The sequence below is a fragment of the Callithrix jacchus genome, chromosome 2 (genome assembly GCF_049354715.1).
Source record: "Callithrix jacchus isolate 240 chromosome 2, calJac240_pri, whole genome shotgun sequence".
Classification (NCBI taxonomy): domain Eukaryota; kingdom Metazoa; phylum Chordata; class Mammalia; order Primates; family Cebidae; genus Callithrix; species Callithrix jacchus.
The window spans coordinates 168,322,286-168,347,348 of NC_133503.1; the positions used below are offsets into that span (position 1 = coordinate 168,322,286).

Sequence of the window (25,063 nt, forward strand, 5' to 3'; positions counted from 1 at the left end):
AGTAAGTAGAGAAATGTTGGGCTGAATTGGAGAGGCTGAAATGAAAAAGCCTTGTTTGGAAAGAACATTATTTAATTGGAGAGCCTGGGTTGTTGTTTTTTCTTCTTCTTGCCAAAAAGCATTCTACCAGCCTGGGGGGTTTATAGTCTTTAAAAATTAAAACAAATTTTTAAAAATGTACTTAATGGGTACAGATGTGTATTTATTACATGCATATGTTGTGTAGTGATGAAGTCTGGGCTTTTAGTGTTAATAGTGAACATTGTACCCAATAGGTAATTTTTCAACCCTCACTCCCCTCCCATCTTTTGCAAAGTCTCCAGTGCCTATTATTCGACTTTGTATGTCCATATGTACTCATTGTTTAGTCCCCACTTCTAAGTTAGAACATGTAGTGTTTGACTTTCTGAGTGACTTTACTTAGGATTATGACCTCCAGTTCCATCCATGTTATTGCAAAAGACATGATTTCGTTTATGGGTTTTTTTTTTCTTTTGGGAAGGAATCTCAATCTTTCACCAGGCTGGAGTGCAGTGGTACAATTTCGGCTTACTGCAACCTTCATCTCCTGGGTTCAAGAGATTCTCCTGCCTCAATCTCCCGAGTAGCTGGGATTACAGGTGCTCACCACCACGCCTGGCTAATTTTTGCATTTTTAGTAGAGATGACGTTTCACCAAGTTGGCCAAGATGGTCTCGATCTCTTGACCTCATGATTCACTTGCCTTGGCCTCCCAAAGTGCTGGGATTACATTCGTTTTATGGCAGAGTGTCATTCCGTGGTACACAGATGTATACACATCACATTTTCTTTATCTAATCCTTTGTTGATGATGGTTCTGTTGATTTCCTATCTTTGCTATTGTGAATAGTGATGTGTTAAACATAAGAGTGCAAGTATCTTTTTGATATAATGATTTCTTTCCTTTTGGGTATATGCCCAGTAGTGGGATTACCAAATTGAATGTTAGTTCCTATTTTGGTTGTTTGAGAAATTGCCATACCATTTTCCATAATGATCATGTTTGTTCCCTTTTCTCATGTTCTCATGAGAAACATGTTCCCTTTCCTCTGCATCCTTGCCAACATGTTGTTTTTTGACATTTCGGTAATAGCCATCTGACTGGTATAAGATACTGTCTCATTGTTGTTTTAATTTGCATTTCTCTGATGATTAGTGATGTTGAGCATTTTTTCATATGTTTATTGGCTGCATGTATGTCTTTTGAGAAATGTCTATTTACGTCCTTTGGATCAGTTTTGTTTTGTTTTTTTTGAGATGGAGTCTCTTTCTGTCCTCAGGCTGGAGTGCAGTGGCTCCATCTCAGCTCACTGCAACCTTTGCCTCCCTGGATCAAGCGATTCTCATGACTCAGTTTCCTGAATAGCTGAGATTACAGGCACACACCACCACACTCAGCTATTTTTTTTTTTTTTTTTAATATTTTTAGAAGAGACGGCATTTCACCATGTTGGTCAGGTTGGGCTCAAATTCCTGACCTTGTGATCCACCTGCCTTGGCCTCCCAGAGTGCTGGGATTATAGATGTTAGCCACTGCACCCAGTCTCTTTGCCCAGTTTTTTTAGTGAGGTTTTTTTTTTCTCATTGAGTTGTCTTAGTTCCTCGTAGATTCTAGGTATTAGCTCTTTGTCAGATGCATAGTTTGCAAATATTTTCTCCCATGCAAACTTCTAGGCTCAAGCTATCCCTCTGCCTGCCTCAGCCTCCTGGGACAACAGGTACACGCCACCACTCCTGACTATTTTTTTTCTTTTTTTGTAGAGGCAGGGTCTTGCTATGTTGCCCAGGCTGGTCTTTAACTCCTCGCCTTATGCAGTCCTCCCACCTTGGCCTCCCAAAATGTTGTGATTACAGAAGTTAGCCACTGCACCTGCCTGAGAGAGTGTAGTCTTTTTTTCTTTTTCTTTCTTTTTTTTTTTTTTTTTTTTTTTGAGATGGAGTCTTACTGTGTCGCCCAGGCTAGAGTGCAGTAGTGTGATCTCGGCTCACTGCAGCCTCCACCTCCCGGGTTCAAGCAATTCTTTGCCTAGCCTCCCAAGTAGTTGGGATTACAGGTGCCTGCCACCACACCTGGCTAATTTTTATGTGTTTTTATTGGAGACGGGGTTTTACCATCTTGGCCAGGCTGGTCTTAAATTCCTGACCTTGTGATCTGCCTACCTTGTGATCTGCCTACCTTGGTCTCCCAAAGTGCTGGGATTACAGGCATGAGCCACTGTGCCTGGCCAAGCCTAGTCTTTTAAACAAAATTGGCATCCTCTACATGTAAGTCAGTAGAAACATAGGGGAAATTTGGGATGGCACATGAGCTACCACCAGGATCTAAGTAGGAAGATTTCCTCTTAGAGCTTCTAACTTCCTTTTCTGAATACTTTTCCATGCTATTCTATGAATTCCCAGAGTTTTCAGGTTTATCTAGACCCGCCTGTTTATTTTCTTTTACTCTCCACAAGTTCCTTTCTCCTTATAAATTTCTAATTCATATTATTCATAATACTTTGAAAGTATTAGTCTCAGTTCAGTGGTCTCTTTGATTTAGAATGTCTGTCATTTTCTGAGGATGACTTTACTGTTTGTTCTTATTAAACATTAATATCACTAGATATCAATACATGTGAAAAGAAGGTAATAAAGGAATTAAAATCTAAAATTAAAAAAAATAAAAATTAAATTAAAAAAAGTCACCAAATAGTTAAGGAGTAGTAACAATTAGAGCTTTGGGAAGAGGGAGTCTCCTCTTGAGAGGGACTCTAACAGCCTTCAGAGAGGACAGATGTAGTCTTGAACTCTATCTTGGTTGTGCGCTCTAATAGGATTAAAATTCATTCTAATATGTGAGTGACTAAAAAGCTCAGTTTTTTAGGAATATTTTCATATATCTATTTTCTTGAGATATTATTGAGACGGAGCCTTGCTCTGTGGCCCCTAGAGCGCAGTGGTGGGATCTTGGCTCTCTGCAACCTTTGCTTCCCTGGTTCAAGCCATTCTCCTGCCCCAGCCTCCCCAGTAGCTGGGATTACAGGCACCTGGCACTATGCCTAGCTAAGTTTTGTATTTTTGTAGAGTCGGGTTTCACCATGTTAGCCAGGCTCCTGAACTCCCGACCTCAGATGAACCGTCTGCCTCAGCCTCTCAAAGTGCTGAAATTATAGGCTTGAGCCACCGTGCCTGACTGAATTTTTCATTTTTTAATTGCTTATGAATTTCTAATTGGAATATCGTTAAAATAGATGTTTGTGAACAAACTCCTTTGTTCTAAGAAGTAAAATTCATGAAATGTATATGGCAATTGCCTACTACTAGTCATTCTTATGCCCTCATGTTTTGAACTGTCACACCTCTGCTTGGTACAGCCCATTTTAAATGGTCATAGACATTGTAAAGTATCTTTTTAAACATGTTGTGTCTTATTTATTATAGGTCCTACTGGGTAGGTGATATCAGCTGGACGCATAATAGTCTTTTTCTGGCTTGTATATTAAAACGTGGCTCTCTGGTTTTATTTACCTGCCAAGGTGAATTGCTAACATTAATTACATTTGGTTGCGGTATAGAATTTGGGCCAGCAGAATTTATTCCTCTTCATCCACTAATAACATATAGGTGAGGCATTTGAACTATGTTAATTTGTTCATAGAATTTTTTTCTCTTTCATATTACTTTTACTGTGTATTTAAAAAAAATTTCATCTTTCAAATTGTCTTACTCTTTCTTTGAGTCTGTCATCTCAATATCTGTTTCTTATTTATAGTTTTCTTCTATTTCTTTCTGTGGCTTAATCCTGGTGAAAATTTGACATTGTGACTATGTAAGTATAAGTTATTTAAATATTTAATAGCACTTAAAGTTATCTTATTTGATATAAAAGTTAACAAAAGTATGATATTATTAAAAAAGAGCACTTTGACAATTAATAACTCAAAATTAACTTGATCAATGGATTTATCTACTTTTTTCCCAAAGGGAAAATGTTATCAGAAATGGATAGAAAACTCTAGGATTTAGCCGTATTTTAATTTTTGTTGTTTTAAAAATTATTTTTTTATTGATACATAATATTTTACATATTTATGGGATATATGTGATATTTTGTTACATGCATAGCATGTGTCATATAATTTTTACTTGAGAGATGAAGTAGCAATTTGGCTTTGGAATCAGATCAAGATTCACATACTGGTTCTTTTACTTATTAGTTGTATGACTTTGGGTTAGTCTTTTTTTTTTTCCAATTTTTATTCTTATTATTTATTTATTTATTTTTTTGAGGTGAAGTTCCTCTCTTGTTCCCCAGGTTAGAGTGCAGTGATGCCTGCCATGTGTGTACCTACGCAACTGTCTTGCATGCTCTGCTCATGTACCCCAAAACCTATAATCCAATAAAAAATTAAAAAAAAAAAAAAAATCCAAAAAAAAAAAAAAGAGTGCAGTGATGCGATCTCAGCTCACTGCAGCCTCCACCTCCTGGGTTCAAGTGATTCTCCTGCCTCAGCCTCCCAAGCAGCTGGGATTATGGGCATGCACCACCACACCTGGCTAATTTTGTATTTTTAGTAGAGACGGGGTTTCACCATGATGGTCAGGCTGGTCTTGAATTCCTGGCTTTAGGTGATCCACCCGCCTTGGCCTCCCAAAGTGCTAGAATTACAGGTATGAGCCACCGTGCCCAGCCAATTTTTTTATTTAAAAAAAATTTTTTTAGGCCGGGCACGGTGGCTCAAGCCTGTAATCCCAGCACTTTGGGAGGCCGAGGCAGGTGGATCACGAGGTCGAGAGATCGAGACCAACCTGGTCAACATGGTGAAACCCCGTCTCTACTAAAATACAAAAAATTAGCTGGGCATGGTGGCGCGTGCCTGTAATCCCGGCTACTCAGGAGGCTGAGGCAGGAGAATTGCCTGAACCCAGGAGGCGGAGGTTGCGGTGAGCCGAGATCGCGCCATTGCACTCCAGCCTGGGTAACAAGAGCGAAACTCCGTCTCAAAAAAAAAAAAAAAAAAAAAAAAAATTTTTTTTGATATCCAGTCCTGTAGAAGGGTTATTATTTAAGCCTCAGTTTCTTTTACTATAAAATGAGGGTGACTATAATTGTGTCTTAGGGTTGAGAGAATGAAGTAAGATAATATATAATTATAAATCAACACAGTGTGGCATAAAGTTAGTGCTCAGTAAATATTTATTATTGATGTTGATTATATGTTGCTAGACATATATGCATAACTATTTACAAGACACACAAATTGGAAAAGACCTTTGAAATTAATCTATTCCTTCCACTTATAGAAAGGAAACTGAGGTAGGGTGTTTCCTTGATTATATTTAGCAAAAAAAAGACACTTAATTTTTAGCAATAGGTAATGCTAATGAAAACATGTGTGACTTCCTGCAGTGAAAGTATTTTTGCTTGTTATGGTCTAATTCATAATTGACTAGAATTTTCTCATATTCTTTAAAATTAATATTTGGGGCCTTTTTCCTGATTATGAAAGTATAATATTATTTATTTTAAAACTCAATCAAATATTACAAAACTAAATGATGTAGAAAATTAAATCTTATACTTCGAGATAACAATTATTAACATTTTAGTATGTTGTCCCCCAAATTTAAAAAATATTCACATAACAATGATAATAGCAATAGGAATTTCTTTTTAAAAAACTGGATAAATTATGTGATATATCTGGTTTACTGTTTTTTTCATTTTTACTTTAACAGCATATCTTTTACATCTTTCCATGTTAGGCATCATTTTTAATGATTCTCCAGATGTTTGTGGTGTGTATGCTGTGTAATTACCAAATTTCTATTGTGGTTATTTGGCTAAAAAAAGTCTGTATTTGAGTAGTTGCCTAACCAGAAAAAAAATTACACTATACTTTGATGGTTTGTTCCTTTTATATTTGTAAAGAGCTAACTTTAATAAGGAGTGCTATTAAGAATCAGGTACATCATAATAACAATAAATATGAATGTTTAAGTGGAAAATTAAATTTAAACAGGTGAAATTTTACTCCCCACCATTTTCTCCAAATCTTCTCAACTTTTTTTCCTCCTCTTTAATAAGAAGTATACTGATAGGTCATAATTGTATTTGTATAAGCATATTTAAATTTATAAGAGGAAAGTTAACTATTTAATTCTCTTTAATAGTAAAAATAAACTGCCTTAATTATTTTCTGAAATAGGTTGTATATAGAGTAAAAACGAAATAGAGCAAATGCTACCAATTAGGAAAATTTTTAAACATATGAGCCTATATATTATTTTATCTTAATCACTGTGTTATTTTTCCTGAAAGAGACATGCATATTTAATATTTTTGTATGTTTCATCTGCTTGTTTTTTCATTGTTCTGTAACTTTTTTCTTTTTTTTGAAAAACATTTATTTTCTTCAGATCTCTCTTACTGATTCTTGTATTTTGGTGTTTGTTTACTAGACCACAGCAGTTTACATTTCAAGATTCAAATAATTCTGTAGATTCATCAGCTTCTGATACTGACCCTATGAGACAGAGATTTTCTATAAAAGCACACTCACGGTTACCCTACCTCGTTATATCTGATGGATATATGGTCACAACCCTTCGATTTCTTGATAACCTCTCTCCATCAGTGCACATGAGATCACTTCTACTTGATTCAGCCCAGAGGCTTGAGAAAATATATCAGAGTGTGATATTATCTAAGGTATAGTGCTTTTTTATATCATTAGGGAAAAGTTGACTTTTTCTTTTCAAATTTAAAACTTTACTGACAGTAATGTCCTTGAATTGTATACAGTCATCTATAGAATTTTTAATTCCTTATAATAGAATTACAGATAACATTTTGCTCTTGGAAAATTTTTATCTTTTCTTCTTTAGCCAAAAGGCAAAGTACTGAACTTGCGATCACTGAATTCCCTAAGGTCTAGCCTGTTAAAACACCAAGGAAATGAAAGTTCAGCTGGTTTCACTGTCCCCAAATTCTTGCAGGCAGAAGAAACAATGAATTTAAATGAAAATACAGCAGATTTTCAGGTACTTAGTAGCAGTATTTTATTTACTTTGAACAATTATGACTTTATTCCAAGAAATATATTTTGTTTTTCTCTTGTTAAAGGGAAGAGAAATTTAAGAACACTAAAGTGATTATATTGATAAGATATTAAATCGTATTAAGTATCATTTTTTTCCCTCACGTTTTAGGATTTTGAAGCAGAAGAAACTCATGAAGACAGACACTTTCCAGACAACTTATTTCCTTTTTGGAACAAAAGAGATGATCTGCTGTGTAGTAGTATCAAGGAAGGAAGATTGGAATTTGCATCTATGTTTGATACGATACATGCGAAGGATGCTAATGAGGAGACAGACAGAACCATTACAGTACTGCATTCTATCCAGAAAAATCTACTTGCAGCATGGACTATAGGAATTTCAAAAACTGTGACAGAAAAAAATTTAATGTTAAATTACATAGTAGTTTGTATCACTCATTTTTTTTACATTCTTCAATTTATAAAATGTCCTTTTCCCAAATTTGATCTTTTTTTAAATGAAAGCTCAAGACATAATGCGTGGATATTTTGTATCTTTCAACTTTTTCATCAGTGTTTATCAATCCATTATTGGGATATAAGATACAAACAAGATGTGGGGCATTTGATAAAGCTAACCTCCAATACTATAAAACTTTTGCTGACTCAGCAACAAAAGGGTCAGTTATTCTCAGAGAAACTTTTAGCCTGTTTTTATTTACTCAGAATGGTAGCTGACAATTTAAATGGTGTATACAATCTTCAACCTGAAGTTATTTCAGCATCAGCTGATGGAAGTAAAATAACAGATCAAGACTCATTGGTGGTACCTATTTTTCAAATGTTTCGAGATAGGGGTTCTCAGGAAAACTGGTCTTGGAACTCATTTTTCAAGATTCATCCTCAAGTAGTAAATCCTGTGCAACAGCCAGGACACAGGTATAATCACTTACTTTAATATTGGGATACCATTAGCATTATGGATTTAAAAAATTTTTTTAAACTTGAGCTACAATTCCCATATTGTAAAATTATTATTTTAAAATGTACTATTTAGTGTTTGTAGTGTATTTATAAAGCTGTGAAACTATTAACACTAATTCCAGAATGTTTATCAACCCCCAGAAAAAAACTTTCTATTCTAGCACTCAGCATTATAGATTTTGTTATTTTAAAAACATTTAAGTACATGTTTCAAAACATCATGTTAAATATATTTATCATGTTCTACATGATAAATGTATACGATTTTAGTTTGCCAGTTAAAAATTTTAGTATTTATGCCAAATGTTGTACAATACATATTTTCTTGGTCTTGGAAAACCATGATGTTGAAAGATTTTGGTTTAGTTAAGTACTGTTGAAAAATTACTTAAAAAATTAGCTGGGCACAGTGTCTCATGCCTGTAATCCAGCACTTTGGGAGGTTGAGGCAGGTGGATCACTTGAGCCTAGGAGTAGCCTGGGCAACATGATGAAACTCCACAGCTAAAAAATTAGCCAGGTCTGTTGGCATGTGCCTGTAATCCCAGCTACCCAGGAGACTGAGGTGAGAGGATTGCTTGAGCCCATGAGGCAGAGTTTGAGCAAATATCACACCACTGCACTCCAGCATGGGTGACAGAAAGAGACCCTGTCTGAAAAAAAAAAAAAAAAAATGCCAAAAACTGTGGTGTACCTGTGGTCCCAGTTGCCCGAGAGGCTGAGTTGGGCAGATTGCTTGATTCCAGGAGGTTGAGGCTACAGTAAGCTGTGATGGAGCCATTGCAATTCAGTCTGGGTGCCAGAGTGAGACCCTGTCTCCCAGGCTGGAGTGTAGTGGCACATACCTGTATTCTCACCTGCTCGGGAGGCTGAGGTAGGGCGATTGCTCGGGCCCAGGAGTTTGAGATCAGTCTGGGCAACATAGCAAGACCCCATATCTTAAACAAAGATTGTAGGTGCTTAAAACATTTATGAAGATTTTATCTATATTAGACATTTTTTGATCTTTTGATTTTGCACTATATTTAAATCTGATTACTTTGTATGTATGTTACTATGTTGGTGAAGAATACAGGCAAAAAAAAAAAAATAGTCTAAAAAGGAGGCTAAAATCATCATTAGCCTGAAATGTGCTTTTGATAATTACCTGATTTTATGTGCAGATTGATTGTTCTCTGGAGAGTATTGTACAAAAAAACTTTATGGTATCAAGCACAATTAAATCGAAGAGTTCCTGAAGGTGATAGTCAGTTAACTGAAAAGATGACACATGAAGCATCTACTGTCAAGTCCCTGTTATGTCATTTGCAGGCTAACCTACAGACTACTGGAGATCACTTGAACCAAACCTTAGAACTTAAATCTATTGATGGTCAGTATCTTATGAACATTTTCTAGCTCTGTGAATAAATGATATAGTGAATGAGACTTTGAATTTCTAATTGGTTGTAATGATTTGTTTTTCAAAATAATTTCTGGCTGAGCTCCAGTAACTGAATTTTAAAACAAAGTAAATTTTTATGAAGTAATATAATCATGACTAATTGTTGGTTAAAATCTTTGTAGGGGAAGAGTGTTTCTTATTAGGATCATATGAAAAGTCTGTTCAGCTGTGGAAAGACGCTCTACAAGAAATCCAAGAGAAAGGTAGGAGATTGTTAAAAAACATATGTGCCATAATATTAGCAGAACAGCGTTTAGCTTGGTGTAGACCTTAAAAATAAGTCCAAATTCCAGATTGCTTATGATATCCTAATGCCAAATAGAATACATGTTGTAGGCAACTTGATACTCATGAATGCTTATCTCAAATTATTCTTAACCTTGGAATTGATTGGTAACACTAAGAATCTTTTCAGTGATCTATAGGTAAGTCTTCTGTCCTTTCTTTGATTTGTGATAAAACCTATGGTTGATTGTTGATGGGGAAAAATGAGATTTAGATCCTATATAAAGTAATGTGGATTGATTTTTTTTTTTTTTGTAACTTAGACTGCAAGTATCTAAATGGGAAACTATAGGTCGTATATTTCACCACCTTCTTACAGATTTACAGAAACATGGAGCAAGGGCTTTTTGCCTTTAAATAATTTAACTTTAAGAATTGTATGTCAGTTAACCGTATCGTTGCATTAAGTAGGGGCTTCATGGAGTTTTTGATAAGGATATAGGGATGTGGATGTTAGAAACTAGTTACAGCTTTTATGATATAGGACTGAGGATATGGCTGAGATGACAGAGGTTCTCAGCTGGTGACCCTGGAACTAGCCTTGACTACAACTCTTACCCGGTCAGATTTGGCCCGTTATTAAATTTATTTTCTGACTGCTGTGGCTTTGTATGTTTCATTCACTCATCTACTTAACCAGTATTTGTTGAGTGCCTGCTATGTGCCCAGCACTCTGTTAGGCACTAATGATAACTGAAATAAACAAGTTTTCCCTCCAGTTGCCCACAGTCACTTTTCTTGTTATGTTTTATGATAGGTGTTTAGGGAACACAGAAGAGCACCTCAGTAAATCAGGCTGGAGTGCGGGCATCAGTCTGGGGAAGGCCTCTTGGAATTGACATTTAAAATTGAGTAGAGATTGGCCAATTAAAGTCATGGGAATGGTTTAACAGAGGATATAGCATTCCAAAACCAAAAAGCCCTCGCAATTTGGTAAACTTCAAGTAGTTTAGTAGGTTTAGGTTATGTGATATATGTATTATATATGATATTGGTGATAGGATGATAAGAGCTAAGTCGAGAGGTAGATGGACAACAGATGATGAAGGAGGGTCTTGTATGGAGTGCTAAGAAATTAAGATTTTATCTTGAAGACAGTGGGATTGGTTAGGACACTTTAGATAGGAAAAGGACTTACAGAAATAAGGATAGCCAGGTGCGGTGGCTCAAGCCTGTAATCCCAGCACTTTGGGAGGCCGAGGCGGGTGGATCACAAGGTCGAGAGATTGAGGCCATCCTGGTCAACATGGTGAAACCCCATCTCTACTAAAAATACAAAAAAATTAGCTGGGCATGGTGGCGTGTGCCTGTAATCCCAGCTACTCAGGAGGCTGAGGAAGGATAATTGCCTGAACCCAGGAGTCGGAGGTTGTGGTGAGCTGAGATTGCGCCATTGCACTCCAGCCTGGGTAACCAGAGTGAAATTCCATCTCAAAAAAAAAAAAAAAGAAAAAAAGAAAGAAATAAGGATAGGCTGTTTAGAAAGATTACTTCGGTGTAGTTGTGGAAGGTCAATTGCAGGACTGTTATGTAGGGATGTGGGTTTTACTTGGAAGCAAGAAAATCAGTCAGACGAGGAGGCTTGAAACCGAAGCAATGTCAAGGGTAATGCAGAACAGAGGTCACATTTGACAGTTACTTAATAGGCTTGACTAGTCTACTTCTGATTGAATAGATTTGGAGAAAGAAAGCTAGTGTAGTTCTCTGACTTGGGGATTGTCCATCTGGATGAAGAAGAACAGCATTCACTGAGATGTGAAGTTCTGGATGAAGAAAAGTTTTCATAATGAGTTCCATTATGGACATTTTGTTTAATTTCACTCAACTACATCTATTAGGAATGGCTTCTATTAGTGGAGACTGAAAGTAGCAGTGGCTTCAACAGAGAAAGAATGGCTTTCCTTTTTTTTTTTTTTTAAAGAAAGAGAGAAAGGGGGAGAGAGAACAGGAGTCTTCCTCTATTGCTCAGGCTGGAATGCAATCCAAAAATAGATATCAGAAACCTCCTCTGTGTCAATAATTGTGCCCAATAGTGGAGACAGGAAGGAACAAGGGAAGAAAATAACAAATAGCCAACCAATATTTCATTCAAGTCTGTGTGATGCTATGCAAATGCTGAAGAGTGATTCACTTCCAATTATGTGGTCACCTTCAAAATAGGTATAATGCGATACTGAGAAAAAATGTATGTTCTGCGGACCTGGGGTGAAGAATTCTATAAATATTCACTGAGTTTACTTGTTCCAGGTCTGAGTTCAAATTGTAGATGTCCCTGTTAATTTTCTATCTCGTCGATCCATCAAATATTAACAGTGTGTTGTCAGAGTCTCCCCCTACTATTGTGCGGGAGTCCAAGTCTCTTTGTAAGTCATTAAGAACTTGTCTTATGTATCTGGGTGTTCCTATATTGGGTGCATATATATTTATGATCATTGACTTCTATTGTTGCATTGATCCTTTTACCATTATGTAATGTCCTTCTTTGTTTCTTTTAGTCTTTGTTATTATTAAAGTCTATTTTGTCAGAGACGAAAGTTACAACTCCTGGTTTTTTGTTTTTTTTTCCCTCTCCATTTGATTGATAAGTCTTCCATCAACCCTTTGTTTTGAGTCTTTGTGTGTCCTTGCTTATGAGATGGATCTGGATACAGCGTACCCATGGGTTTTGACTTTTTATTCAATTTGCTGGTCTGTGTCTTTCATTGGGGCATTTAATCCATTTAAGTTTAGGATTAATATTGATATTTGTGAGTTTAATATTGTTGTTTAATGCATGCTGACTATTTTGCCCATTAGTTGATATAGATTCTTCATTATGGAGATACTCTTTACCTTTTGGTAAGTTTTTGGGATGACTGATACTGGTTATTTTTTTCTGTGTATAGTGCTTCTTTCAGAAGCTCTTGTAAAGCAGGCCTGGTGGTGATGAAATCTCTGAGTGCTTGCTTGTTTGCTAAAAATTTTATTTTTCCTTCATTTATGAAGCTTAGTTTGGCTGGATATGAGATTCTGGGTTGAAAATTCGTTTCTTTGAGGATATTGAATATTGACCCCCCACTCTGTTCTAGTTTGTAGGGTTTCTGCTGAGACATCTGCTGTGAGTCTGATAGGCTTCCCTTTATGGGTAACCTGACCTTTCTCTCTAGCTGCCCTTAGAATTTTCTCCTTTATTTCAACCCTGGTGAATCTAACAATTATGTGTCTTGGTGTTGCTCTACTTGAGGAATATCTTTGTGGTGTTCTCTGTATTACCTGGAGTTGAGTATTGTCCTGTGTTACTAGGTTAGGAAAGTTTTCCTGAAGAATATTTTTCAGCTTGGATTCATTCTCTTCATGACATTCAGGTACACATATCAAATGTAAATTAGGTCTTTTCACATAGTCCCATATTTCTTGGAGACTTTGATTGTTCCGCTTTTACTCTTTCTTCTCTAATCTTGTCTTCTCATTTCATTTCATTAAGTTGGTCTTCCGACCTCTGATATTCTTTCTTCTGCTTGATCAATTCGATTGTTAAAACCTGTGCATACTTCATGGAGTTCTTGTATTGTATTCTTCAGTTCCATTAATTCACTTGTATTCCTCTCTAAATTGTCTGTTCTCGTTAGAATTTCCTCAAACCTTTTTTCAAGGTTCTTAGTTTCTTTACATTGGGCTAGAACATGTTATTTTAACTCACATAAGTTTCTTATTATCCACCTTCTGAAGCCTAAGTCTGTTAATGGAACACACTCGTTCTCCATCAAGCTTTGTTTCCTTGTTGATGAGGAACTGTGATCCCCTGTAGAGGGAGAGGCATTCTGATTTTGGGTATTCTCAGCCTTTTTATGCTGGTTTCTTCCCATCATTTTAAATTTATCCACTTGTTGTCTTTGTAATTACCAACTTTCAAATTAGGTCTCTGAGTGGATGTTCAACTTATTGATTCTCAGCGCTGGAATCTGAGCAACCCGCTGTGCCAGCTAAAACAGTGGCGTTAAGATTCATGGTGCTTTTCTGCCTGGGAGTCTCCGGTCTGGTTTCCTTCTTGAGTCCCTTTTTCAATCAGCTGAATAGGTGACTCTGCCTTCCCGGAGCTCCAAATGTCAACCAAAAGGGGACCCAGTCCTGTTTACTCTGTACCAAGAACTGCTGCACCGGGGCACCGGCAAAACCACCACACCAGCCACAAGAGTCACACTGGCGTCCCGTGGGGCTCCTCCGCTGCGAATCTCCTGATCCGTGAGCAACAAAAATTCATCTGAAAGTGTGGCGTCCTCTCGTTCTCTGCACTGTCACTAGGAGCTACAATCCTGAGCTGCTAGTAATCAGCCATCTTGGATCTCTCTCTGAAAGAGTGGCTTTCCTTTGTGAAAGGAGGGCAGAAGTTGCAGTTTGGGGCTAATGTGGTGTTTCCACTGTATCACCAATGCCCCAGGCTCCTTTAGATTTTCTGCTGCATCATCTTTAGTGCATTGCCTCCAGTCTTAAGGCCATTACATAGGCTAAGATGGTTCCTAGACCTTCAGCTATCACATCCATATTCTAAGCAGCTAATAGGACAAAGGTTGGAAGAGCTGGAAAGGTTGCATTTCCTAGCTTTCTGATTTACCTTCTTTAAGCAGCTTTTCTGGAAATTGTATACAATATTATCTCTTGAGTTGGAACATAGTCACATTTTTACATGGCCACATGTGTGAGAAATTGTGATCTGGGTGCATTATAACCTTAAATAAAATTGGAATTATTTTACTCAGAAAGAATAGATAAGAGGTAGGCAACCAACAGTTTCAGTCTTCCAATATGTAAAGGCAGTTGTCAGGGGCTCCTATCTTATTGGATAACTGTTTCTTTTTCAGGAAGTCTTTTTGGCCATCTCTTTGATATACACTCAAGCCTGGGCAGCAAGAGTGAGTTTTTGTGGCATATTCCCTTCTGTTTCATACTGTGTATACTTGAGACAGAAGTTATTAGTAGACCTTAATGCTAAGATGATAAGAGTTTACAGCTCTCTTTAAATAAAATCTAAGTCGTCCTAGGGCCTGATATAAGAAAATAAATTGTTTAGAATTTAAAATGAAAAAGAGCAAAGTATGATTCACCTGTTTAAATAAATCTTATACCGAAGTGTGAAACAGATATAGAAAAGTTTACATATGATGAGTGGACAACTTGATGAATTTTCACAAACTATACACTCCTGTCAATTGAGCACTACACCAAGAGCATTCCCTTGCTTACATACTTTTAAGGTAAGCTTAATTCTTGTTTCAGGTGGAAGAAGGATGTATTTGCTTCAGATACGCTATTATCTTTCTGTCTTATACTGCCACCTCTATAGCTATAATTTAAATGATGCTCAAGGATTGTGCGATCACTTAGCAAGAGAAATCCTGAGATGGTCCCAACTACCCGTAAAAGAAAATAAAGAATTTTCAGGTACGCTTCTTTTTTCTTTTTTAAAAAAGAGGCAGGGTCTCTGTATGTTGCCAGGCTGGCTTCAAACCCCTGAGCTCAAGTAATCCTTCCACCTCAGCCTCCTCGAGTAGCCAGGTCTACAGAATTCAGTATGTTTACTTGTTAGTTTGTATTTATAGGTTATAGACGTGAAATTGCTTATACATAAGAGCTGGTTGTTCTACCTCTCTGACGACTAACTATATTGTGTTGGATTTTGGACACTCAGCTTCCTAATAGCAAGAACTATGTTGGGGTTTTTTGTTTGTTTGTTTTTAAATCTTAGAATTCTCAGGATTTAGCAGTATAATAATTGCCTCCTGAGCTGATAGTATATAATTGGTTTCTTAGAACCATATTTATTAGTCATAATATTAGGTACCCAAGTGTTTTTCCTCAGTATGTTAACTATTGCTTACAGTGGTTTAGTGAAATCATAAAAATCTTTTTCTGAGATATTTTGAGTCTTTTAAGAAATCTATTTAAGAGATTGGAAAGTATCTGGATTGACTTTTTCAAAGAGGTATATTTAAATTAGGCAATAACCAGAGGGGGAAAATATATGAATGAACATGTAATATATTTATAATGGTTATAGAGTAGTACCTAGATGCTAGATGTGTACTGTATATATGAATATATCTGAAAGATCCAGTGTATCTGGAATATCTAAGTAGAGTTGATACCAGTTTGATTCTTGAGGGTTTTTTCTTTTTTGAGATGGAGTTTTGCTCTTGTTGCCCAGGCTGGAGTGCAGTGGCTTGATCCCAGCTCACTGCAATCTCTGCCTCCCAGGTTCAAGCAGTTCTCCTGGTCTTGAACTCCTGACCTCAGGTGATCTGCCTGCCTCGGCCTCCCAAAGTGCTGGGATTACAAGCGTGAGCCACCGTGCCTGGTCTTTATTTTTTTAGATATGGTTTTATTCTGTTGGCGAGGCTGGAGTGCGGTTGAGTGATCTCAGCTCACCTGACATCTGCCTCCTGGGTTCAAGCCATCCTGCTGTCTCAGCCTCCCAAGTAGCTAGGACTACAGGTGTGTGCCACCATGCCTGGCTAATTTTCATAATTTTTGTAGAGATGGTATCTTACCATGTTGCCTATGCTGATCGTGAGCTCCTGGGCTCAAGCAGTCTGCCCACCTCGTCTTCCCAAAGTGTTGGGATTATAGGAGTGAGCCACTGCGCCTGGTTTACTTTGTGATTTTTATCTTTTAAAATTTTTGTGTTCGTGAAGGATGTAATACATGTTCATTTTAGGCAATTTTGAAAATATGGACCATGGTTCATGCCTGTAATCCCAGCACTTTGGGAGGCTGAGGCCAGCAGATCACAAGGTCAGGAGTTTGAGACCAGCCTGGCCAATATAGTGAAACCTGGTCTCTACCAAAAATACAAAAAATCAGCTGGTGTGATGGTGGGTGCCTATAATCCCAGCTACTTGGGAGATTGAGGCAGGAGAATTGCTTCAACCTGGGAGGCGGAGGTTGCAGTGAGCTGAGATTGTGCCATTGCACTCTATCCTGGGCTGGACTCCATCTCAAAAAAAAAAAAGAAAATATGGAAAAGTAGAGAGGAAACAAAATCACTTATAAGTTTAGTTTTTTTGTCTAAGGCCTTTTGACACATGTATATATGTATATTACCACAGCCCAATAATCTCTTTGAATTTAATATTATGATGAATATTTTCCAGTGCCAGTAAACTTTAAAAAAAAAAATCTGTTGAGACTCTTCCCCATTATTGTAAATTTTGGTTGTTGCCATGTATTTACTATTTTAAATAATGCTGCAGTGTACCTAAATATTTGTGAGCATTACTAATAATTTTTTTTTTTTTTGAGACAGAGTTTTGCTCTTGTTACCCAGGCTGGAGTGCAATGGCGCGATCTCGGCTCACCGCAACCTCCGCCTCCTGGGTTCTGGCAATTCTCCTGCCTCAGCCTCCCGAGTAGCTGGGATTACAGGCATGCACCACCATGCCCAACTAATTTTTTGTATCTTTAGTAGAGACGGGGTTTCACCACGTTGACCAGGATGGTCTCGATCTCTTGACCTCGTGATCCACCCACCTCAGCCTCCCAAAGTGCTGGGATTACAGGCTTGAGCCACCGTGCCCAGCCTTTTTTTTTGAGACAAAGTCTCACTCTGTCACCCAGTCTGGAGTGCAATGGCGTGATCTTGGCTGGCTGCAACCTCTGCCTCCTGGGTCCAAGCAATTCTTCTGTCTCAGCCTCCCAAGTAGCTGGGACTACAGATGCCTGCCACCACACCTGGCTAATTTTTTTGTATTTTTAGTAGAAACAGGGTTTCATCATGTTAGCCAGGATGGTCTTGATCTCCTGACCTTGTGATTCATCTGCCTTGGCCTCCCAAAGTGCTGGGATTATAGGCGTGAGCCACTGCACCCAGCCACCAATAATTTCTTTAAGATAAATTCGAGAAATGAAGCTATTGGGAAATGAGGTAGCTGGGACCACAGGCATGTGCTTCACACCTGGCTAATATATATTTTTTTGAGACGGAGTTTCCTTCTGTTGCTCAGTCTGGAGTGCGGTGGCATGATCATGGCTCACTGTGACCTCTACCTCCTGGGTTCAAGCGATTCTCCTGCCTGAGCCTCCTGAGTAGCTGGGATTACAGGCATGCGCCACTAAGCCTGGCTAATTTTTGTATTTTTGGTAGAGAAGGAGTTTCACCTTGTTGGTCAAGCTGGTCTTGAAACCTTGTGATCTGCCTGCCTCAACCTCCCAAAGTGCTGGGATTACAGGTATGAGCCACTGTGCCTAGCCATGCCTGGCTAATTTTTTTTTTTTGTGACAGAGTTTTGCTGTTTTTACCCAGACTGAAGGGCAACGGCACGATCTCAGCTCACTGCAACCTCCGCCTTCTGGGTTCAAGCAATTCTCCTGCCTCAGCCTCCTGAGTAGCTGGGACTACAGGTGCGCACCACCATGCCCAGCTAATTCTTGTATTTTTAGTAGAGACGGGGTTTCACCTTATTGACCAGGATGGTCTTGATCACTTGACCTCGTGATCCACCCGCCTCAGCCTCCCAAAGTGCTGGGATTATAGGTGTGAGCCACCGTGCCTGGCCACCTGGCTAATTTTAAAAAATTATTTCATTATTTATAAATATGGGTCTTGATATGTTGCCCAGGCTGGTATCGAGCTCCTGGCTTCAAGCAATCTCCACACCTCAGCCTCTCAAAATTCTGGGGTTACATGTGTGAGCCACTGTACCCAGGGTAAAAGACTTCTATATATGACTTTTTAAATGACTAGATAGTCTTTATTTATTTTTACAATATTGTTCTTACATGTTTTCACTTTCATGGTAAGTTGAACCTGTAGTAATTCATTTATTTTAATTATTATTATTATTTTTTGAATCGGAGTTTCACTCTTGTTGCCCAGGCTGGAGTGCAGTGGGACGATCTTGGTTTACTGCAACCTCCGCCTCCTGGTTCAAGTGATTCTCCTGCCTCAGCCTCCTGAGTAGCTGGGATTACAGGTGTACGCCACCAAGCCTGGCTGATTTTTGTATTTTTAGCAGAGATGAGGTTTCACTGTGTTGGTCAGGCTGGTCTCGAATTCCTGACCTCATGATCTGCCTGCCTCAGCCTCCCAAAGTGCTAGGATTACAGGCATGAGCCACTGTGCCTGGCCTTATTTTAATTTTTAATGATAATTGCTTAAAATATATTAAGCATATACTTACTGGGTTTAGGATCCCATAACTACCCCCCAGATTTGATGGCTCACTGGGAGAATTCCCAAGACTTAGCGTATAGTTGTACTCATAGCTATGACTTATTACAGTGAAAGGAAACAGAGCAAAATCAGCAAAGGGAAAATCCTAAAGTGCATAGGATGAAGTCTGAAGAAAACCAGGAATAAGCCTATGAATCCTCTCCCAGTAGAGTCACACAGGATGTCCCTAATTCCCTCAGTGACAAGGTGTGACAACACATCTAGGATATAGCTACTAGGGAAGCTCATTAGAACCTCAGAGCTCGGGGTTTTTGATTGAGGGCTGGTCACATAGACCCCTTCTGCCTTAGTACAAACCAAAATTCTACACTCTCAGAGGGAAAACAGATGCTCAGCTTAAACTACATTGTTTTATATAAACAGTTTAGGTTCAGTGAGCTCCTCTTATCAGTTAGGATGGTGGAAATCCTCCCAAAATCCAAGTCGCAGATGCCAGCCAAGGACCAACCTTATAAGCAAGTATTTCAAGCAATCATGCATGCTATGGTAGTTCTTTTCTGCACACTTACCTTATCAAGTAATTGTCTATGGTTATAATTTAATTTTTATTAGTTAGAGTTTCTATTATTTATTTATTTATTTTTTTTTTTTAGATGAAGTCTTACTGTTATCACTCAGGCTGGAGTGTAGTGGTATGGTCTTGGGTGGTTGCATTCACTGCTTCCTGGGTCAAGCAATTCTCTTGTCTCAGTCTCTTGAGTAGCTGGGATTACAGGCTCCTGCCACCATGCCCAGCTAATTTTTTTGTATTCTCAGTAGAGACAGGGTTTCACCATATTGGTCAGGCTGGTATCGAATGCCTGACCTCAGGTGATCTGCCCACCTTGGCTTCCCAAAATGCTGGGATTATAGGCATGAGCCACCACGCCTGACTGGGTTTCTGTTATTAACATTATCACCACACCCTAAGCAGAATTATGTTCTTTTTCTTTTAATTTTTTTTTTTTTTCAAATGGAATCTCTCTTTGTCACCCAGGTTGGGTGCAATGGTGCAATCTTGGCTCATTGCAACCTCCACCTCTTGGGTTAAAGTGATTCTCCTGCCTCAGCCTCACTAGTAGCTGGGATTACAAGTGTGTACCACCATGCCCAGCAAATTTTTTGTATTTTTAGTAGAGACAGAGTTTCACCATGTTGGCCAGGCTGGTCTCGAACTCCTGACCTCAGGTGATCCACCTGCCTTGGACTCCTAAAGGGCTGGGATTACAGGTGTGAGCCACCACACCCGGTTAAGAGTTATACTTTCAAAATTTTTTTTAACTTTTGAATTGATACAGCTTTATTCTGTGACAATAACTTTTGTCATAGGTCACTCGTATTTAAAAGACTGATTCCTGAGTTTTGCATGATTAAGATTACTGAAAACTCTTACCTTTGTATAATTCCTACAGTAAGTTTTACCCAGGAGAAAAAAATTCTTAGCTATCTATCTTTAACTTGAATGTGAAGAAGTAGTATGCTTTTTCCCCCAAATATTACAGTGACCAAATGAAGACTACTGCTTGAAAGCTAACAAAATTTTCTCAATTCCTTTTATTTAAAAAAGAAGCCAGCTAACATTAATTAACAATATTTATTAGCAATATTCCTTTGAGTGCCTTCTATATGAGACGAGAAGTCCTAGGTGCTGGGACATAAAATGAACAAGACAGAAATCCATACGCATATAAAACTTAATTTCTCATGAATATATGCCAGTTCACTTCTGGAAAAGAAAGTTGCCTTTCTGTTATTGGGGTCATATGCTTTGTAACAACTAATGTGATCCTTGTATTTGTCTATACAGTATTTAGTAATTTTGAATTAACTTACTTTCAAATTTGTGAATGCCAGGTTATATTATTACTGAGTTTTGATTCTCAAGTGGAAACGATGCTTGTCCTTTGCTCCTGCTAGTGCATATCAGAGTTATGCCAGAAATTTTGATGTGACTCTTCTGCCCACCTGTTCTCTAGCCATCTCCCTTCACCCCATACATTTGTGTGTGTGTGTGTGTGTGTGTGTGTGTGTGTGTGTGTGAGTGAGAGAGGGAGAGAGAGAGAAGGGACCTCACTCTCACCTAGGCTGGAGTGCAGTGGTGTGATCACAGCTCACAGCAGCTTCAACGCCCCCCAGGCTCAAGTGATCCTCCTGCCTCAGTCTACTGAGAAGCTGGGACTATAGGCACATGCTACCATGTCCAGCTAATTGTAGAGATGGGGTTTCTCCATGTTGCCCAGGTTGGTATCAAACTCCTGGACTGACTCAAGTGATTCTCCCACCTTGACCTCCCACAGTGCTGGGATTACAGGCATGAGCCACTGTGCCCAGCCCACCCCAAACTTTACTGCTACCTCCCCCAAAAATCTTATACTAGTGAGCTATTGTTACTAATAGGAGTATCTAATGGTACATACAAAAGCATTAAGAATCTTGGGTCGAGGCTGAGCGTAGTGGCTCACCCCTGTAATCCCAGCACTTTGGAAGGCCGAGGCGGGCAGATCACGAGGTCAAGAGATCGAGACCATCCTGACCAAGATGGTGAAACCCTGTTTCTATTAAAATACAAAAATTAGTTGGGCATGGTGGTGTGCACTTGTAGTCCCAGCTACTCGGGAGGCTGAGGCGGAAGAAGCACTTGAACCAGGAGGTGGAGGTTGCAGTGAACCGAGATTGTGCCACTACACTCCAGCCTGGGCGACAGATCGAGACTCTGTCTCAAAAAAAAAAATCTTGGGTCGGGCATGGTGGCTCACACCTGTAATCCCAGCACTTTGGGAGGTTGAGGTGGGCTGATTACTTGAGCTCAGGAGTTCAAGACCAGCCTGGCCAACATGGCAAAACCCCATCTTGACCAAGAAAATACAAAAAAATTAGTTGGGCATGGTGGCATTTGCCTATAATCCCAGCTACTCAGGAGGCTGAGGTTGGAAGGTGGCCTAAACCCTGGAGGCAGAGGTTGCAGTGAGCTAAGATTGTGCCACTACACTCTGGCATGGATGACAGAGCAAGAGTCTGTTTAAAAAAAAAAAGAAATCCCTGTTTCAGTTCTTTTTAGATTATTTTTGTAGTAAGTCCTGCCCCCTTTTCTTAAAAAAAAAAAAAAAAAAAAAGGGAAAGGGAAGGAAAAACAAAAACAAAATAAATAATGAAATTCTAAGCTTGCCAAGGCCATCATGGCTGGGTCATTCTGGGTAGGTATTTCCATTTAAAATATAAAATTTAAAGGCCGGGCATGGTGGCTTATGTCTGTAATCCCAGCAATTTGGGAGGCCGAGGCATGTGAATCACAGGTCAGGAGTTCAAGACCAGTCTGACCAACATGGTGAAACCCCGTCTCTACTAAAAATACAAAAATTAGCTGGGCATGGTGGCATGTGCCTGTAATCCCAGCTACTCAGGAGGCCAAGACAGGAGAATTGCTTGAACCGGAAACTGGGAGGCAGAGGTTGCAGTGAGCTGAGATTGCGCCACTGCATTCCAGCTTGGGCTACAGAGTGAGACTCTGTCCCAAAACAAACAAACAAACAAACAAATTGTGCATAGTTCTTAGGTGTGTGTGCACATAATGACTAACTACAGTTGACCATTGAACATCACGGGTTAGGAGCACTGACACCCCCAGCTGTCAAAAATTTATGTTTAACTTGACTCCCTAAAAACTTAACCATGATTAGCCTGTTGTTTACTGGAAGCCTTAGTGGTAACATAAACAGTTGATTAACATATATTTTGTATGTTGTATATATTTATATACTATATTTTTAGAATAAAGTAAGCTGGAGAAAGGAAAGTTGTATTAAGAAAATTGTTCTCAGATATTGTATTATAGCAACACACACACACACACACACACACACACACACACACACACAGAAAATTGTAAGAGGCCCAGCACGGTGGCTCATGCCTCTAATCCCAGCACTCTGGGAGGCCGAGGTGGGCAGATTACCTGAGGTTGGGAGTTCGAGACCATCCTGACCAACATGGAGAAACCCTCTCTACTAAAAATGCAAAAATTAGCCAGGTGTGGTGGCACATGCCTGTAATCCCAGCTACTTGGGAGGCTGAGGCAGGAGAATTGCTTGAACCCAGGAGGCGGAGGTTGTGGTGAGCTGAGATTGAGCCATTGCCCTCCAGCCTGAGCAACGAGTGAAACTCCATCTCAAAAAAAGAAAAAATTGTAAGGGAAAATACATTTCCAGTATTGTAGTATATTTATTGATACCACAAGTTCACAAGTTTACATTATGTGTTTCCAAGATGACTTATCTGCAATGGTGGACAACCATGGCTGCAGACCTCAATTCATGGTATGTCTCAAGCAATTCAACTTTTGCTTGTAATGTCATGAATTTTTCCTGCTTATTTAGAACATTTCCGGGATCTCTAGTGGTACTTCCTGTAGGTCCCATGGTGTTATTCAAGGTTTGTGGTATTGCACTAAAATGTGATGAGAACTACCCAAGAATTGTGAGATTGCTTTTTACTGCCCTATGCACTTTACTGGAGATGAACTGCTCGTGCAGAGGCGAATATCATCACACAGCATTTTAAGCAAATACTTGCAACACTTTAGTTCCTCAAAATAGCAAGAGGAAGTAGCTACAAAATTAAATAATGGTACAGTAGGAACTACAATGAATTTTATGCAGTTATTTAATACTTCGTTTACATTTCTCTTGACTGTGAACAGTACCATATATGGCCTATAAGTGTTTGTGTAAATGTTGATAATTTTTTTTTTTGAGTCAGGGTCTATCTAGCTCTGTTGCTTAGGCTGGAGTGTACTGGCACGATCTCAGTTCACTGTCTACCTCCCAGGCTCAAGCGATCCTCCTACCTCAGCGCCCTAAGTGGCTGGGACTATCAGTGCACACCACCATGCCCAGTTAATTTTTTTTGTATTTTTTTGTAGAGATGGGATTTCACCATGTTGCCCAGGCTGGTCTCGAACTCCTGAGCTCTAGATATCTGCCCACCTTGGCCTCCCAAAATTCTGGAATTATAGATGTGAGCTACTGTACCCAGCCGATTTTGATAAATTTTGACTTTTTATAATTTATATATATTTTATAGTACTAAATGATAAAATAATTATCTACATATATTTTTTATATTCATGACATATCTTTTTCCTTTTTTTATTTATATATATTTCTAGGTTATGTGGTATGCCTACAAGTTTTTTCAAATTGTCACAAATCTCCAAAACATTTTCTAGTATACTTATGAAAAAAAAATCTACATATAAGTGGATTTGTGCAGTTCAAACCTGTGAAGGGTCAACTGTAATTGTTTTTCTTTTTATTGTCTTCAAGAACTATGGTACCTATTATAACTCAGATTGTATAGGCCATAGGTGCTCATCTCAGAAAAAATATATTACAATTTTCTGTTTGTATAATGTTGGGAACTTAAATATTAATACTTTTGGTAGTTGATCACAATCTTCTTAGGTTATTGCTATATTCCTTAGGTGCTGTGAAGTCTCATTTTGAGTGTGGAATGACGGACGGTGTTCATCCTGAGGCAGCAGTGAGAGTTGTCCAGTCCATGGCTCGTTTCATGGCTGCCTATTTCACCAATCAGCAGCTTTGCATTTTGCCACCTCACCATGTGAATGTTCTTCCTCCACTTCATATTAAAACAGGTAATATAGTAAACAAATCCTTTCTAAACTTTTTTTGCATTGCACATAATATTTAAAATCATATTATATGGAGGCCACTAGGAAGTGATTCTGTTCTAGCATAGTACCTGAAACATAGGAGCTATTTGTAAATGAATAGAATCTGAGAAAAATAATGGCTTAGATTTATTTTTATTGAATATGGATTTTTTAAAATCACAAAACAGACAAATTGATCTTTATAAAGTTTGCATTTTTAAATTTTAATTAATTTTCTAGGGATGGGATGTTGCTATGTTACTCTTGTTGGTTTTGAACTCCTTGCCTCAAATGATCTTTTTTTTTTTTTGAGACAGAGTTTCACTCTTGTTTTCCAGGCTGGAGTGCAATGGCGTAATCTTGGCTCACTGCAACCTCCACCTCCTGGGTTCCAGTGATTCTCTTGCCTCAACCGCCCAGGTAGCTGGGATTATAGGCATGCGCCACCACGC

General features: G+C 38.6%; 1 protein-coding gene across 50 annotated transcripts in view; it reads left to right on the forward strand.

Annotated features, from left to right (window-relative positions):
• Positions 1-25,063, forward strand: part of CPLANE1 (ciliogenesis and planar polarity effector complex subunit 1) — a 169,407-nt gene that overhangs the window by 12,523 nt on the left and 131,821 nt on the right. For 44 of the 50 annotated variants that reach the window (XR_013532334.1, XR_013532335.1, XM_078365594.1 and 41 more), the window contains 8 exons: positions 3,442-3,624; positions 6,463-6,712; positions 6,889-7,044; positions 7,213-7,982; positions 9,191-9,399; positions 9,594-9,674; positions 15,010-15,174; positions 24,420-24,593. Coding sequence is in view for 48 of the 50 variants with exons in the window: in XM_035291656.3 (XP_035147547.2) it covers positions 3,442-3,624; positions 6,463-6,712; positions 6,889-7,044; positions 7,213-7,982; positions 9,191-9,399; positions 9,594-9,674; positions 15,010-15,174; positions 24,420-24,593 (1,988 nt within the window). In the remaining 2 variants the exon portion in view is untranslated. The remainder of the gene's footprint in view (positions 1-3,441; positions 3,625-6,462; positions 6,713-6,888; positions 7,045-7,212; positions 7,983-9,190; positions 9,400-9,593; positions 9,675-15,009; positions 15,175-24,419; positions 24,594-25,063) is intronic. The other 6 variants (XM_035291667.3, XM_078365584.1, XM_078365586.1 and 3 more) reach the window with 1 other exon arrangement.